The sequence below is a fragment of the Thunnus thynnus genome, chromosome 3 (genome assembly GCF_963924715.1).
Source record: "Thunnus thynnus chromosome 3, fThuThy2.1, whole genome shotgun sequence".
NCBI lineage: Eukaryota > Metazoa > Chordata > Actinopteri > Scombriformes > Scombridae > Thunnus > Thunnus thynnus.
In genome coordinates, this window is record NC_089519.1 from 20,044,920 (window position 1) to 20,062,967 (window position 18,048).

General features: G+C 40.3%; 1 protein-coding gene across 1 annotated transcript; it reads right to left on the reverse strand.

Moving 5' to 3' along the window:
* Nucleotides 1-546: 546 nt before the first annotated feature.
* Nucleotides 547-17,837, reverse strand: LOC137179737 (putative methyltransferase NSUN7). Its single transcript, XM_067584653.1, has 13 exons — nt 17,721-17,837; nt 16,563-16,709; nt 15,491-15,673; nt 13,853-13,911; nt 11,930-12,066; nt 11,647-11,799; nt 10,893-11,076; nt 9,841-10,051; nt 9,400-9,543; nt 8,711-8,812; nt 8,415-8,532; nt 4,890-5,010; nt 547-1,725 (listed from the first exon to the last, which is right to left on the reverse strand). The coding sequence occupies exons 1-13, from the start codon at nt 17,764-17,766 to the stop codon at nt 775-777; spliced, it is 2,556 nt and encodes an 851-aa protein (XP_067440754.1). The 5' UTR covers nt 17,767-17,837; the 3' UTR covers nt 547-774.
* Between the last annotated feature and the right edge of the window lie 211 nt (nt 17,838-18,048).

Below are 18,048 nucleotides of genomic sequence, written 5' to 3' on the forward strand. Positions count from 1 at the left end.
CGTCACGTGACCCTTTAAAATGAAGGAATCTCAGCCTGTGACTCCCTGAGCAGTCAAACCAAAGTGATTTTTTTCCTTCTGAAAGTGTTTCATTTGAATAATTTATCAGAGGTCTGAAGAGGTGATGGAAACAAAAGTCTAAAAGATAAATGTGTATAATAGAGTTATTATATTTCTTTTCTCATATGGCTTCTTCTTCATCTTGTGCCACCATAGATTTCTCTTTTTAATTTAGTCTTATTTAATATGAAAATGCCAATTACATGTTCTAAAGACAACCTCATCCTGCTTATTTTGTCGGAATAAGGGACTGTGTAAAAGTTACTCTGGTAGGGAGGGGGGCTTAAAGACAACTTTTTCAATAAGTCTTACAGGGGAAAAATGAAAAAATAGAGACCTTCTCCTGCTCCCTTAATAAATGTAGTCTACCCTCCCTAAAGTAAAAAATACATAGCCCCCTCCCCTGTCTGAGCCCCATCCTCCATCTTAATAATTTACATACTGTCCCTAACTGTTAAAAATCTTGTTTGTAGTAAAACAGCTGAATTCAGACACACATTTTTTTATTATTTCTTAGTTACCTTTTATAATCTGCCACCTTCACATTTAAATACATTCCAGCACACAAAATTAAGCAGATTGGAAACAGCAAAAATATGTTTCACTATAAATAATATAAATGCAATATTTTTTGGGGGGGTTGTTCATTTTATGATCATTACTGACTGGTAGAGTGTCAGTTTGCTGATAATCTCATTTACCCCATCAGTGAGCCTAAACCCCAACTTTATCTAAACTAGGCAGAGACACTGAGGAGGAGGATGCAGACGTAATGGTGTGCTGGGTGTGGAGGGTCGTGGATGGAGGCTGCGAGGGAGAAGCACCGTTGCTGCTGCTCAGAGAGCTGGAGGTCGAGGAGGAAATGGGTGGAAGAACAAAACCTGCGGGCTTCAACTCTTTCTCTGGTCTGACCACCTTCACGTGGCCCTTAAATAGGCTTCCTGGTTTAACGGTGTCCTTCGGTGTTTTCTCGGCACGTTCAGGCTCTGTGTTTTGTTTCTGCACCTGCTGCTTGGAGGATGTGTGGAGAGCAGTAAGTGGAGCAGGGTGACCAGGGGAGGGGTGTTTTCCAGCAGAGGTGAGAGTGCCAGATTTGTCCTGGGCCGTGATCGGAGACAAGTGTGTGGAAGGTTTTGCTGAGGAGGATATGAATGTCAGTGTAAGACGAGGTATCCTTCTTGGTTTACTTTTCGTTGGACCTTGCAGATGCCATTTGTGATGTGCCTGTTTTTTCTTTTTTGGTTTCTTCTTGTGGCTTTTAGGAAGATACTTGGAGACTGTGGGAATCCTGTTCGAGCGTCGTTTGAGCTTGCGCTTGCGTCCTTTAAGCCCTCTTCTCTTCCTTTCTCCATTCCCCCCCTTATCCTCAGTGTTTCCCTCCTCCTCTCCCTCCACGCTACACTTGACGTCTCCCTCACCTTTCTCTTCTTCATGGTCTGAATGTGCAACTGGATCTTGTCCACTCTCAAGCTCACTTCCTGTCTGCGCTGGCCCCTCTTGGCTGGAGGGGGATGAATGTTTACTGGTGGCTGAAGCTGCCCGATTCTTCTTACTTTTCCCCTTTTTACCAGCTTTTGATTGATCAGGAATTATTCCACCCAGGAGGCCCTTCGCTGCTGCCCTCGCCAGCACATCCTGGACTGTTTCTACCTTAGTGGGATCCGCCTGAAAAAGCAAAGGCAGTTTAAAGATTTGATGTGAAGATACAACACATTAAAACTACAAGTCTCCTGGGTAACATTACACCAAGGAGATCTATACAACATAACACAACGCTGTAGAAATGAGCTATAAACTGAACCTGCAGAGGAGGAGGAGGAGAGGGGAGTGGTCGCAGGAGGTTTGATGACTTTCACACCTTCACAGACAGAGTGTGGGACATCATTTTGAAAGGAATCACTGTCCCCAGCCACTTATCTTGTTCCCTCTCTGGTTAAGTGCTCCTTTTCCTGTCTGTGCTGGCCTCTCTTTAGTGTACTGTGTTATCATGCTAACATTTACTGATTGCTACTAAACAAAAAGTACATCTGAGTCTGATGGGAATGTTGTTAGTTAAGCAAGTAGGCTATTTGCTCTAAAACCGAGGTTTGGACAAAATGAAAATTTATGATAACGCTCAATGAAAAGTTATAATTCATCTTGCGGGAAGATGAATGTCTGTACAAAAATTTCATGCCACTAGATCTTTTTCACTGCAGACATTTTGAGCTGTCAAAGCAGGAAAAGCACAGGTGTAAATAATAATAGTAACGATGGCTCCATCCTATTAATCGTCCCAGTAAGCTGCGTCAGTGAGTGAGCATGCACAGTACCTCATCTAAATGCAATGCAACCATCGTTAATGTTATTAATTCCACCTGTCCTTGTTTAGACAAGTCCAAATGTCTACTGTGAAAAGAGTCTCTCCAAAGTGGTGAACTGACCAACATTCATGGCTAAAAAGAGAAAGAACCAGGGAGAGATTATTATGTCTGTTCTACAGGGAGCTCAATATTATTATCTATTGATTCAGGGTGGAAACAAAGCACACAGGCAGCAATCATCCGCCACACCAAAACACACAATAATTTTGTGCATATGCACGAGAGGAAAATGGTGTCTGTATCTTAAGTGACATTTAAACAGTAGAAATCCCTTTGGATCTCTTCTTCTTGGCTTTTGCCTCCTCCTCCTCCTCTTCCATCTCCACACTTTCTCTTGTCTAATGAAAGTTGAATGACGTTCAGCACACTGCTCAAAATGCTGCAAATGTATATTTTATTCACTCTTCAGTGTTTAATCTGCCTTTACATGTTTTTTTTAATTTTTCTAACTTTGATTGTAATACATGCTTTGAGTCATAAACCTCATACCTTTTATTATGCTGCCAAAATGTGGATTTGAATTTGTAAATTTGAAATAAAATTTGTGAATTTGCAATAAAATATGGCAAGTAATTCGATAAGTACACTAGAGAGAGGCATGAATGATGGATCAGATGTGTTCAAAATATTAAAATATTAAAGTTTTTTTCAGCTGTTCTTAGACAGAAAAATCACATTTCTAATGTGGTCCCACTTTTGGTCCAGAAACATCTCAACAGCTGCTGGATGGATGTCATAAAGGTTTCTGCAGACATTCATGGTTCCCAGACATGTATCCTAATGACTTTGGTGATCCTCTGACTCTTCCTTTAGTGCAACATGAGGTTGACGTTTATGGTTTTGAGCGAAATGTCTTGACAACCTTTGGAAAGATAACCATTTAGTTTGCTACACATTCATGTTCCCCTCAAGATGAATTGTAATTACTGTGGTGATCCCTTCATTTTCCGTTTAACACCACCAACAGGTCCAAATTTCAATTTGTCCAATATTTTGGTTTATGATCAAATACCAAACTAATAACATTCCTGTTTAGCTGTATTTACTGTTTAGTGCCAATTAGCATGTCAGGATGCTAACATCTTAAACTAAGATGGTGAACATAGTAAACATTATATCCGCTTAACCTTACCATGTTGTCATTGTGAGAATATTAGCATGCTGAAATTAGCATTTAGCTCAAAGCAAGTACAGTCTCAAAGAGTCTTATTTTTCTTACTTCAACAGCAGAAAATATAATTTGCAAACCTCAAAGGTTTAATTATGGTGCCAAATGTACATTTTATGATGAAATATTGAAGACAACAGTAGCCTACTAGAGATAGCATGAATGATGGCAGCCTGTCAGATGTGTTTTCAACAAATTACATTTTTTTCAGGCTTTTTTTCACCAGAGGCTTTTGGACACATAACACCCATCTGTTTCTAATCAATATGTCTGTTTTCTGACTTTTTAAAAGAACAATTCAAAGGACACTTCTTGCCTCACCCCTTCTCGATGTGTCTCTTTCTTTCTGTCTCTCTAGGCTGCCATGTGTCTGTTTCAGATCCTTCCTTCAGATCCCTTTAAATCGTCCCCGAGCACAGTTTGACTGGTGTGGAGTCATTCATCTGAGCCGCGCTGAACCACCTCAGAAGTGTCAGTGAAATGAAATCTGCAGCCGCAGCTCTGATGTGATGTGACTCACCATGAGAGTGAGCGTCAATCTAATTAGACACAGTGATCATTAGATTTTAAATTACTGCACTGCCACCAGACAGGTGAGCAAGACCTGCCTCTGTACACGTGTGTGTGTGTGTGTGTGTGTGTGTGTGTGTATTATAAAGAAACAAACACACACACACACATACACACACACACACACACACACAGAGGCACAGTCCCCTCCCTGCACCATTTTTTCGAGCTGCAGGAGATCAAAGGAGCAGCATCTCATTTCCTTCTGTTGTATTTTTCTTCTTTTTATGAGTGGAGCGAAGGGAAAGAAAGAGGAGGGGGCAAATAGATGGAGCAACGAGGTGATGCAACAACACTGGAGGGGTGGAGGGCGGGCTGGAAGAACGATACAGAGAATTATCCATTCATCTTTGCTCCAAAGTACTGAAATGTTTCAGCGGCTCAGGCGTATTTCATCTTTAACGCGTCTCTTTTTATGGAGTATTGAAATAATGCTGCAGTGTTTCAGGGAGCGATAGTATGTGTGTGTGTGTATGTGTGTGCGCAGACAAGCAGAGCGGACCGACCTCCCAGCAGACAGACAGTAAAAGAGTGCAGCCTCAGCATTATTGGAAGGTCTCGTCGCAAAGCAACGAGACACACACACACACACAGACACTCAAACACACACCACAAAAATCTCTATCCACCCTCAATCTTCATACACACAACCTTGCTTTCTACATTTCTCTCACTTTTCTCTCTCTCTATCTCCATGTCTCACACATTTTCTGCCTCCTGTCTCTCACCTGTCGGGACAGTCGAGCCACGAAGCAGCCATTGGTGAACTGAGACGATTCGAGCCTGAAGAACTTGGAGTCTGTTGTGTCTCCTGACTGGGTGTCATCTGGGAAAATCGGCCCGTTCACCCTGAGAGAGCAGATGTGCTGTGAAAGGTGCTATGTTGCGCTTTAACATTAATTCATCACTGCCACATTAATTCGGAGAGCTTTGACTGTAATCTAATGGGAGTATTGCACACAAGATTTGGCAGAATCAGGAAATTATATATTACACACATACATACACATGAGGTACATTAAATAATTTTGACAACCAAATACACCTTTAATATTTTGTCTCTGAGTGTTTTCAGGCAGGTGGGAAAAGGCACAATAATCACTCATAATAGTATGTCGACCTTGAACAGTAGTTCAAGGTCGACATTAGTGCAAAAGTATACATGCACAACTGTTTACTGTAGATGTGGGTTTACTCAGTGTTATCTCCAGACAGATTGTCCCGTTCAGAGCCTCAGGACAAGCATGTTTATAGGCCTCAACGCCAGCTGTCACTGCTGGTTCCTGTATTTTGTACATCTGGCGTAAGAATCCTCAGCATTAGATATGTTAGCAAATGTTGGTTAACAGTCCTCAGTGGACCAAACACTGTCTAAATCCTGTTAAAATATGGAGATGATGTGCTGATATGACCTTTATTCACATTGAAATTCTCAGTGAAAAGCTGTTTTTGGAGGTGAGGTACATACATTTGCACTCACTGCCATTTTAGCTGGGTGGTGACCATTCGTCCACAGCCAAAAAAATATTTAACATTTAGGCCCAGAACTATATTCTTTCAGGAGGCCCAGAATTTGCACTTGTGAGGCTGATTTAATTAGTGAAGTTCTGATATTTGAAAGAAAATTAAAATAATAAGAAGAAAAAGGCTGAAAAACAGATTTGCATTGCCTGCTCTGATTGAAAGTTTTTTGCACTCCTGACCAGCATAGACGTAATCAGAAGTGCTGCATAACCACATCCAACGGTGATGTAATGGTGTACTGACCACGCCCTGGAGAACATTTCAGAAAGTTCACTACAGGAAGTTAAATCTCTGGAGAGCTGCCCTTTAAACTTAAATTTTTTAGAATAATTTCCTAAAGCATCACAAGTTTACAGTAAACTAACATGGAAATATCACACATATGCAAAAACTAAACTAAAATCTGTAAAACCTACACAACCTAAAAGTCAGAGGGAGCTTTATGTCTATAGATACAAGCTATATCTTTACACAGACCTTGATGCCCTTTTTTGGTAAAACAGGCTTGTCACAAAGAGTTTCCCACCATATATTGAGCATATAGCTTGAAGAAACTAAAATAGAGGCAATGTGTGTCAAGGAGACATAAAATTGTTCATAAAAACAACTGAGCAGTTTACTGTGTGTAGAGACATAGAGTGTGTAATGTTTGTTTTACTAGTTCCTCCCTACCAAATTATTTCTTATTAAGGGGATAAAAGTCATAGGATTTTTTTTTTTTTTTAGAAATTTATAGGAATCCTAAGGGATTTTATTGGAACCAATAGAAAAAATACAGATTTCCAATAGGACTGTGAACATCATAAAAGAACCAAAACTTTTTCCTACAGAATTCCTAAAGGATTTTTAGAAATTTATGGGAATCCTAAAGGATTCTATTGGAAAAGATGAAAATCCTATAGGACTTTTTGACTATGATTCTCTCCTGATCTCTACTGTAAAAATCACTTTCAAGAATTAAGAAATCACTTCTCTTTTATGTTTTAGTTGTTGATGGAAAACAAGGTTTTTATATACAAGAAAAACAGTTTGGAAGATTAGCATTTGTCCAGTTTTATGGTTCTGTGTTGCAAACTAGTGCCACGTCTTCTGAAAACAACACATTCAGCACAGTGCTGGATCTGTGTTTTCTTTGTAAACACAGAGGCACTGATGGACTCATCGCACTTTGGTAAGTTGATAAAACAGTTTATGTGACCGAATATAATAACATTTGGATTTCTTTAAGAGGATGAATGATAGGAAATGAGTTGTGTGGAGCAGCAGGCATGAAACAGACTCTGAAATCTTCTCCACCCCATTCACCCCAACTGTAGGATTAACTGCTGTCCCCACGGCAACCGCAGCTGATCCTTTCATCAGCCTGCTGACTGTGACCTCTCAGTCTGTCTCTCACTCTCACACACACAGTCTTACGTATACAGTAAAATACATACAATCTGTGGAGATATGTGACTATATCTGTTATACTTACACTAGACAAACATTATTTACTCTCTCACTCTGTGTGTCTCTCGTGCATTCTTCCCTGCAGTCTGTAATTCTCAGAGATGAAGCTCACAGTAATTGCGTTTTGCATTTAGATACGAATGCAGAATGCAGATGTTGCGTGAGCAGCTTGAGCTGAGCTATTTGTTATGAAACTGGAGGGTGAGCTCATATATTCTCTGTACTTTTAATATATTCTCAGTCAGTCAAGTCAAACTGATGTCTACGGGTGCATGTTATGCTAACAAGACTGTAGTTTACCATCTAAAACAAATTTGAGGCCAGTACAAAGATTTTACAACGGATCTTTTTCTCATAATGCATCATAAGACAACGAAAGTTACTTTTGGCTCTGCTCAGTATTCTTCAAGTCCATCTGAAATCACACTTAATCATTCCTCTTTGCAGTCAAAAATAATGTCAACATGCTTTTTAAAATGTATTATTAATATTTTTGTATTATTAAAAGGAAAAGGTCTTTGGAAAAATATCAGAAATACTGGCTGGGGGTTTGTTTGTTTGACATTAGCTGGCAGGCTACCAGTGTCACACTGTACTGAACTGAGACAAAGTAAACAAACTGCTGTAGCTCCAAGTCATGGACAGCTAGTGTGTCATTAACAGAGATTTTGAAGAGCAACGACCAAACCAGCATCTAACAGGACAAAAGTGACATTTGCAGGTATTTTTACATGCTGTTTAATGTGCTGCAGCTGAGCAGCAAGTTGGCTACCTAGCCTGCTAACTAACGTTAGCGGTGCTCTTTTCCCTGGTGAATGTTTGTTTGGATGCTGAGTTGCAGGACAAGACATGTTCATGTTTGTAAGTTAGATAAGAAGGAGACTTTAGCAGGAGGGTGGGTTGTTGAGAGTCTGTGACTCTTGTGTTGTGTAGCAGGATGCTATCAGGCTCAGTGTGACCATCTGCTCTGCTGATTGAACACCATTATTCTTTATTCAAGATTTAATTAACTGTGTTGAAATAAGGTCTCCAGCTACGTAAGTGGATTGCAGAACCATATTTAATCAAAATAATGTACAACTAGGGGGCACCATCATGAAATCAAAGAATTTAAAATATAAATTTCTCATTTTTGGTTACTGATTCTTTTTCTCAAAGGACTTAGGTTAACCGCTGTACAACACTTAAAAGTTGACATCTCGTTCAAACTCAGAGAAAATAATCACCTGGATGGACAGAATCTAGCTTGTTTATATGTGTGTGCATGTGTGTGTGTGTACCTGAAGGGCAGCAGTCTGGGGTGAGTGTGTGCTTTCTCTAACATTCTTTTCACCAGCTGTTCATTTTCCTCGGGATACACTGAGCGTGTGCAGTAGACCACCGTCTGAACCTTTGGGACTGACGGACGAAGTAAAGGAGAGAACAAAATGTACATGTGTCTTGTATTCTGTAGACTTTTGTTAGCCTTAACTCAATATATTGTATTTTTATTGCTTATGTAAGCTATACCTGGGTTTGTGTGTGTGTGTGTGTGTGTGTGTGTGTGTGTGTGTGTGTGTGTGTGCTGTACACTCACAGGTGAGAGCGTGGGCTAGTAGCCGTGCCTGCTGATTGGTCAGAGTCTGCATTTTGCTCTGGGATACAGAACCGTGAGACAAGTCCTGCAGCAGATCCCAGTCTGTCAAGAGAATGTTTGCATTTGTTTACATTTTTTAATGATATATATAAAGAGACAGTTCTTTATATTCCCATCAAAACTACAACATAATGTTTCCATTCTGTTATTAGACAGTTTCACTCTCAAATTCACTCTTTCTGTTACTTTTTCCATCCCCTCCCTCTCATCTCCATTCATCCACCTCATGCTACATCTCCCTTCTTCCTTGCTTGTTCCCACCACCCTCTGACTCTGGTTACAGGCTCTTTGTCAGCATGAAATATCATCCGAGCCATGTTAGAGGTTTGTAGAATAAGGAAGTCATATTTCTTTGTCTGAGGCAGAAAAATGGTGACAGAAAAATTGCCACAAAATAAAAAAAGCAACAAGTGTGGATGAGATTGATGCAGCTGTGCAGGTTGTTGTAAGTTGACTTACAGAAATAAAAACAATTTCTTTGATTGTCATGAAAAAACATTAATTGCTGCTGGCAACCACCACCACAGCTTCCAGCAAACAGGAACATGATCTCAGACTGGATAATAAAGTGAAACAAAAAGGTAATTCTGTCTTGATGGTCAGGCTCTACTTTCTCCCATGTTACATACCTCCATGTTCACAGTGGATGGTGGGCACTGGGTCATTTAGGGCTGAGGACGAGCACTGAGGAAGCACTATGATGACCTTTAAACGCTGGACAGCGGCATCCCATTCATCCAGACTACAGAACGCTTCTGACAACACTCTTACATCTGCATGGGACATGAATGAGCATCAGGAAAGAAATGCACATGTATACATGAACATTAATTATTAACATTTTACAACAATGTATTTATGTGAAATAACAAAACAAAGCAAAACCCTAAAACTTACTCAAGGCACATCATTTAACAACAATGTGTAAACCCAACAGATGTTGTGGGGAACACCTGTACATCACTAAAGCAAGGTGAGAAGTTTCACTAAAGCAAAAACAAGATCTTTCAAGGGGTGTTAAGTTACTTTAAATATGATTTTGACTCTTTAATGTCTTTTTTACCACTTACTTTTAATGTCCATTTGTGTGAGCAGTTCCTGTATCTCTTCCACCTGTGAAGGTGTGTGATCAGCACCACATACCAACACGCGGCCTGAGTGAGCAGCCCCGAGGGCTATGTGAGCCACAGTCATGGCTGAGAAGGACCCCACTACCAGGACATCACTGTTATCAAACAGCAGGGGGCGCAACACGGTCACTGCAACACACACACTCCTGTCCTGCAAAGCAATGAAGTTGCACACACACACGTATTATTCACACATTAAGGAAAACTTTCTTCTCAGGGTTTATTTGTTGACTCAGCTGCACCCGTCAGCATTACAGACCGCTGTGCTGCTAAACGAGCTAATTCGGAGGCAAACTTACTCCTTTAACTCAGTTAAACTCACAAAGTAAACTAACTTTAAACTTCACATCACAACAGGGAATCATCTGCAGTAATGTGAAGCTCTGACAAAGAATTTATAGCCAGCAGCTGAAGTAATTAATCACATTTTGTCCTGTAGACTTTATTAAATATATTATAGTGCATTTTTGGGGACTTTATGTAGTGTTTCTCTGAAGTCAGTAATTTTGCTTTCACTTAACCTATTGAGGCAGCGTAGAATATAAATGTTATTGATGCTCCTTAATGCAGGAACCATGAGGATTGAGGTCGTGTGTGATGAATGGTTTGCCAGCAAAGATAACAAGAGAAATCTGGCTTTGCTTTGTTTGTGCACTTTATTTAGTAATTTCAATTTTGTCCCCACTGAAAACAATCCTCCCTCCTCTCAGCCTTTTGACACCTTTAAGATCATATCTAACAATGTTCACCCCTTTAAAAAGTTTTTTATTTTTACTCAAGTATATCTATAAACCAGTACTTCTGCTTAACTAAAGAATCATTAAAAAGACAACACTTCTACTTCATTGGGACACTGTTGTACTCAGACAGTCTCATTCTTCTAAAATTATCTTCAAAAGCATGTTCCTGAGAGAGGAAAGCATGTTTCTCTTCAGTGATTTATATCTATATTTGGCTGAATGACTCACTTCACTACACACACAGAGTCCCACCTGTATGTTGAGAGCATGTGTCATTGTGAGGCTGCTGTGCTGGAGCAGAGCGTGACGATGTTGGGAGAAGATGAGTGTGTCTGGACAGAGAGGGTCCCTGCAGAATGTCAATTCGCTGATGTCAGACATGTTCTGTACTTCACGCAAGCCGTCGCTTCGCAACGCCTCACATACTTCTTCAACACTACAAATGACAAAGGAGAGCTGTTGGATCAAAATGTTGGAGCTTTATTCAAGAAATCAGTCATTTTTTCACATATTTACAACAAACATTGTTAATATAACCGTTTATTCCAGTGTTTTGAACAGTATGTTATCATTCAGCTTTATAACCACAGGAACAGATACGCCCCAGTTACCTTCACTGACCATTAACCTCGTACTGCAATAACCCCCAAACAGAACCTGTCACTTTAAAGTCACAGTCTTTTCATAAACAGCCACCCTGTTAAACTTTAACACTTGTCTTTAAACTGACATCCTGTGCTCCCACATGCCAGGTAATCCCTGCTGATTCACACCCAAATACTCTGGAGTGTGACAGACAGAAGAAAGGTGGGGAGCAATTGAATACTATAAGAATTTAATATGCTCACTTTGTTCCCAAATATCTAATTGCACAAACACATAAAGGCGTTGAATGGCAGCATCTTTTGCAGTGCGCCACCAGAATGATTATAGACATTTTCCACTATATTTGACTGAAAATTGAAAGCAAGTGGAAAATAAGAGCAGAATAAATGTGTTTGCGTACCTGGTTTTGAGAGTATTGACCCATGCGTAAAGTGGCAGAACTTTTGCTCGGTGCTGTTTAGTCCTCACAGGAGGAGACAGAATACAGGAAACACTCTGCAGATTCTGCTTCACCCTGCAGCGAGCGAGAGACGCTGCAAGCTTGGTCTTACACCTGTAAAGAACACCCACCATACCACAGCTAGCTTCATCATTAACATACTGCAAATCTTTTGTGGGATTGTTTCTTGAATAATTGTGGTTCAAGAATTTCAAAGGCGCATTAGCTTTATATCTACACACACCTGTGCAGACTGCTTTCCAGATCCCTCACTTCATGGTGAGGCTCCTCCCCTTCTGTTGTTGAACGTTCACGCAGCAAAAACCTTCGGTCCTGGAAGTCAAACAGCATCACCAGCGCCAATGGCAACATGTTGCTGGACTGCAAAACAGGACCCCTTTCATCATCATTATTGTAAGGATCATTATTATAGTCATTATCAGTATTTTAATAATCTTCAGTGGTATTATCATCTGTTTCATCTTAAAGGGGATGTATCATGTACAATCCCAGGTCTATATTTATATTCTGGGGCTCTACAGTTCAAAAAAGTCCTTATTTATTTTACACTGGCCCTTCATGCAGCCCCTCAGTTCAGCATCTGTCTGAAACAGGCCCCTCTCCCGATGATCCCACTCTGTTCTGATTGGCCAGTTCTTTGAAGCCACCCCTCAGCAGATATCAGCTGGCTGCGGAGACCACATCAACAAACCATGAAACAAACTATAGTTGTAGGATTACACCATTTTTTCTTGTTCTTTACTCAAAATGGAAACTTCTCAAATACACCCGTACATGTTCGAGCTGAAATCTGATCCAAAATATCAGAGTGGACAATGCAAAGAACACATGGAAAAACCTTAGCAACAAAGACTATGGAAAGGACAGCCATTTATAGGCATGCGCGACGAGCTCAGCTTGTTGGCAAGTTAGAAAAAACCATTGCAAAGGAAGCATTCAGAGCAGGTTGAAGCCTGAACTTTTGACATGCACAAAGCATCTATACATACGTTGACCTCAAGTTTTGGAACTTTGACCATGTTTAGCATTGATATCCAACATCATGACAGTATATAAATGACAGAAAACCAGAAAAATATAATACGTCCCCTTTAAACCTGCATGAATGGTCACTTGGGGGCAGCAGAAACAATCTGTAAACACCACTGACATATCACTTTTTAAGTTGTTGTGGCGAACAGTTGCTTATTTGCAGATCCAGGGCAACATTATCATTAATTTGGACTTTCTGGCCACCTGATGAATGTAAATCCAACATTCACTCTCTTTTTACTGCTAGATCTTTGGCCGCTAAATACTCTGCTATGTTTACCAGCTAAACAGTAGGTTTAGGTAGAGTATTTTTGCTGAAATCAGCTATAAACAACACTGAACAGTGAGAGTGAAGCAAAACAGTAAAGCTGCAGGCCAGAAAACCAAAACAATAAGCTGAAAGATGCTAAAAGGCTCCACAGAACTGAGCAGATCTGCACATTCAGGTGTAAGTTCTTTGTGGATTCGTTATATCAGTGACTCCTTTCACATACACAAGTAGTTATGATATAAGCAGGTCCTTTCTCACTCTTCCTTTTCTTTCCTTTATGGCTGTGTACACACTATATTTCCCCTCATCTCCTTTTCTCATGGTGTGTGTGTGTGTATATGTGTGTTAGAGTCAGAATATGTATGTAGCAGCGAAGAGGTGTGTGGAATTTCAAAGAACTGTGTCAGAGCTTTTATAGTCATACTTGCTGACTAACGACCTGTCAGCCTATTCTCTATGTTTTACCCATCCCTCAATAAAGTCATCATTTACACACCCACACACAGACTATGTGTGTTTCTTTGTCCACATATGTGTCATTGCACAGTGTTTTATAGTGTCATTTACAGTCTCACAGTTGGAGAGCGCGTCTGCCTCACTCCTGTATGCATCATTTGCCGCCTGTAACGGGCCCAACTACGTACAGATCTGAATACAAATGGCCTTTAACTGCATCCCTCACCACCATTTTACCATATTCTGGTGCAGCACAGTCAAATAGACAGAGAGATCACAACCAATCTGAATATTGAGAACAACTTCCAGAGACAGTTCAACGGTCAGTGAGTGAGTGGTGAGGTTTTGTTTATTAAGTTGGTCATGTCAAATTCTGATGGGACTCACAATATGCTGAGAAATGTGGAAGCAGCTGTCCATCATGATGTCTTCAAGTAAATCTTGGTCTAAGGGGAAAACAATATTGTTGATAGATTAAAAATGAAACTGTCTGTTGGATTTCATATATATAAGACACACTAAAGCTAATCAAGATAAATATATACATAAAAATAGAAACTACAAATTACAAATAAATTATTTAGCAATGCAGATAGGCTTAGTTTTATCAGGACACGTTTGAACATATTCATCTCTGAGATGCTTTTGATCACCCCAAAAGAAAGGTTAAAGGTTAACATAATTTTGTTTTGTTTATGCAATAATGAAAATTTACATTTAAAAGGTATGTAGCAACATTTCTTTAGAAAAATGGTGTCTTAGTTACTCTAGATAATCCACAGACTTCCCTGCCAACAGGTTTTGTAGGGACTATTTCTTCTGCAGAAAGTAGTTACAATGAAAATGAAAAAAAAAAAAAAGTAAAAAATGAATGTATTAGGAAACGTGTCATTTTGTGGGGTTTGTGTGATGCTTGCGAGAATTTATCCACCATTTTACAGCTGTAACATTAGCAACGTAGTAGGCTATGGCGGAGTCTATAATGTAAGCATGTGTTGACATTGTTTTTGTAATTACTCTCACTGCCAGAAGGGGGAGACAAAAGTCCTGCACTCTAGCTTTAATATGACGATTGTGTTCCAGATTCATCCAGAATCCAGGATTCATGAAGCAACATTATTATTCATTTGGAGCTGTGTTTCTGTCCACCTGACAAATCTGAGTCCAATGTTTATTCTGGTTTTAGCTTTATTTTGGTTGTCACAGGCTCCTGAGGGAAATATTTGGCCCTTTAGCTGCTTAATCCTCCACTATGTTCACCAGCTAGATGCTAATTTTGTCTGTCTGCTGTTTGTACAGTTTATCAGAGCTTTTTTTCTCTGCAGCCCAAAACAAGAACAGTGAGAGAGAATCAAAACAGTAAAATTGCAAGCTAGAAAATCAAAACAATGAGCTGAAAGGCACCAAAACACTCCATAGAGTGTAATAATTCTCCATGGATTTCTCACTAGAGACATGTTTCCCATTATGTGTAGTTTTTTTAAAGCTTAAATATGTTTTTTTTTAATACTTTGGGTGAACCTAATGACACACCCTACATGAGAGGTCACATATATGTAAAACTGTGTGTGCATGTGGTTTTGTTTGTGTGTGTGCTCATGGCATGCTGCCTCCTCTTATCTCCTCCCCTACAGACATCTGCTGCACCTCCGGCTCAAGTAATTTGCAGTCACATGGAGAAATGAAATGTATGACTATGTACTGTTTAATCTACAGTATGCGGTTGAAGCTGCTATTCAGAAGTGAATATTGGAGTTGACACATACTGCAGCTCCACCACTATTCATTATAGAGATAAGGCTTCCTTATAGGGGGTGGGTGAGGTCCGCTGAGGTAGCAGTAGAGTAGATCAAATTAATTTCTCTCTGACTTTATGTTCAACCATCATCCCATTCTTTCCAGGCAGAGTGTGCGCTTCTACTTAAATCTCAAAAACTAAATTTGGTAAAAGGATGCTGAGATTATCCTAATTTGCTCACTTCAGAAATTCATACACACAGTAATTAGACTGACACGCTGGCATACATTTGAGTGTGTTGAAGGCCAGTTGGTAGGCCTGTCTCTGTGTGGTCTTGTCTCCGCTCTCTTGTAGCGGTGTGTCCGTCTTCTTCGCATAATGCAGAACTTGATGTGTGACCGGCTTCTCCGTACGCAGCCGCTGGAAAATGCCTGCTGCCTGCAGGTAGGCTTCATCTGACAGAGAAGAGACTGTGGGGAGACGGAGGGTGAAGAATAGAAGAACAGCATGAAGTGGTGAAATAGGAAAGGGAAGGAGGAAAAACAGGGGAGGTTGATATAGTGTTGAAGAAGTGAAATGGAGGGAGGATAAATGTAATGAAAGGAAGGGAGAGATGTTAAAGGAGGAAAGAAAATAGTGATGTCATGGAAAAACATGGAAAATGTATAAGTTACAGTGCGTACCCTGAGAAGTGATACTGTTTATTGATACTGTAGGTGCTCTTTTCAAAACAGTATAAGGTTTACATTCTGGTAATATGGGTTGGCAGCAGACTTTTTTCACAGCAGACATTTTGACTTGTCATAGCAGGAAAGGGTTTTACTAGTAACATTAACAATGCCTCTGTTCAATTAAAGTGTCTCAGTCAGCCATGACAATGTGACAGGGAGCCAGCATGCACAGTATCAGGACACTGAAGCTGAAGCAGCTAATCATTTTTCAACAGCCATCATTAATTTTTATTATGTACACTTATGCTTTTCCTATTGTGAAATGCCAATATATCCCAAAAGAACTGAAACTTTATGGATAAAGTTTCAACATTTGGATTCCTGAAAGTACTGAGGTGGCTTCATCTGGCTTAAACAGCTCAGCTATAGGTAATTGTAAGCTGAGACCACGCACAGCTGTATCTCAGTGTCTGAGTGTCTTTCTTTTTTAAATTAAAGCCCCAGGCCATTATTCCATGTATAACTGTTGCTCTTATCATCATATGATTGATTAGTGTTCAACCACACTTCTCACACTCACCTGCTTTATAGATGTTAAAATCCGAAGAACCCTTACAGTGTACTTTGAAATAAGTCTATTTGAATATCTACAGTATGACATAAAACAATGAAAGATTCAGGATCTCACCCGGGGAAAGAGAAGATGAATGAACATGGGGAAGAGGAGGAAACGGAGAGGAGAGAGGCTCCTTGTCTGTCTGATGACTTTGGTCTTGATGTGAGATGAACATCTCCTCTGTCACAGAGCTGCTTTTCACATCCTTGCTGGAGCCCACTGATAGACAGAGGGAGGCGGATTAAGGATGAGTGTGATTATGTGCTTTTTGCTCATGTTACCGGACAGAACAGCAGCATGAAGACCTTACCTTTGCCTGCCATGATCACAGCAACAAAACCAAATACTTGTCAAACACTCCTGTGAACAATCCTTCTGTCTCTTTCTCTGTCATGTTCGCTCCAGCCTCCATAACACCAACTAGCATCTGACCAGTTAGAAATATAGTTTGTTTACACAGCTGAAATTGAGCTCTGCAAATGTAAATAAGACGCATAGCGTCAGTCATGGCTGATATGTGATCCCCACCTTCCAGTTTCTGTGAATGTGAGACAGTGCCGCTGTGGGCCGCTGTGGATAATTGGGCTCCTCCTGGTTCAATTAGGTGGCCACTCAGATACATTAGCATTAATAAATAATAAGCTGCTGTCCGACCCTGGACAAAGGTCCACCTCTCACTGACCTGCTTCACTCATCCCTGTGCAGCTGCTTCTGGGCTACACACACACACACACACACACACACACACACACACACACACACACACACACACACACATCCATACACACACACATGTGTGTGCACACACACACACACAAAGTTTTGCAGGACATGGTTTAAACCAGTCATGTGGGTGTTGCAGGTGACATCACTTGACTTGACAATAAGAGTTTGCACATAAGGATCCAAAAGTTCAGGGGCCACTGGATTAATAGAGAGAAACACTGACAGAGTGTAATCGGCTTTTACAGCACTCATCAATGTTTAAGCACAAAGATGGAATTGACCAGAAATGTGCAACGTGTCCAATAAGGCCATGTCAGTGCAAATGGAATAAATTAATGAATATCAAACAGCAGTGATTTAATGAGTATGAAGCAGTTTCTATCCGTCGCAGGAGAAACTTTAAGTCCACTTTAGAGGAGCAGCGCTGGAAGAAAAGGCTACAGCAGCTTAGTGTAATCTGCATAGACGATGATAGGCTGTTTAAAATTGCATAGCAGGTCTTACCTTTGTCATTCAGAATCCTCCTCACGGGAGCAACGCAGTTCATCATCTGAAATATGCAGCCTGAGCAAGAATCCAGACTCTAACTATGAACCACAAACCAGCACTCCTCTGTCTAAAAGTGTTTCCTGCTCCACATCACACAGTGTCCCTCTTCATACACTCATCACCTCTCTGTCATGCATGGTTTTGCATGCCCGTCCTGAGTTTGAAATGCCATGGCAACAATATGATAATGAAGGAGGCTCTTCCTCTCTGTGACATATGGACAGTAAAATATAAAATATATACCCCGTATAAGACATTTTTTATTATTTAGAGGTTATCATCA

What these genes read in the sequence shown, in the direction of transcription:
- LOC137179737 (XM_067584653.1), bottom strand. Translation starts at nt 17,766, where the DNA reads ATGATGAACTGCGTTGCTCCCGTGAGGAGGATTCTGAATGACAAAG. An exon ending in CTGGAAAGCAGTCTGCACAG is followed by an intron (nt 11,800 to 11,929) that starts GTGTGTGTAGAT and finishes TGTTCTTTACAG; the next exon opens with GTGTAAGACCAAGCTTGCAG. An exon ending in TGGCTCGACTGTCCCGACAG is followed by an intron (nt 1,726 to 4,889) that starts GTGAGAGACAGG and finishes TTGCTTTTTCAG; the next exon opens with GCGGATCCCACTAAGGTAGA.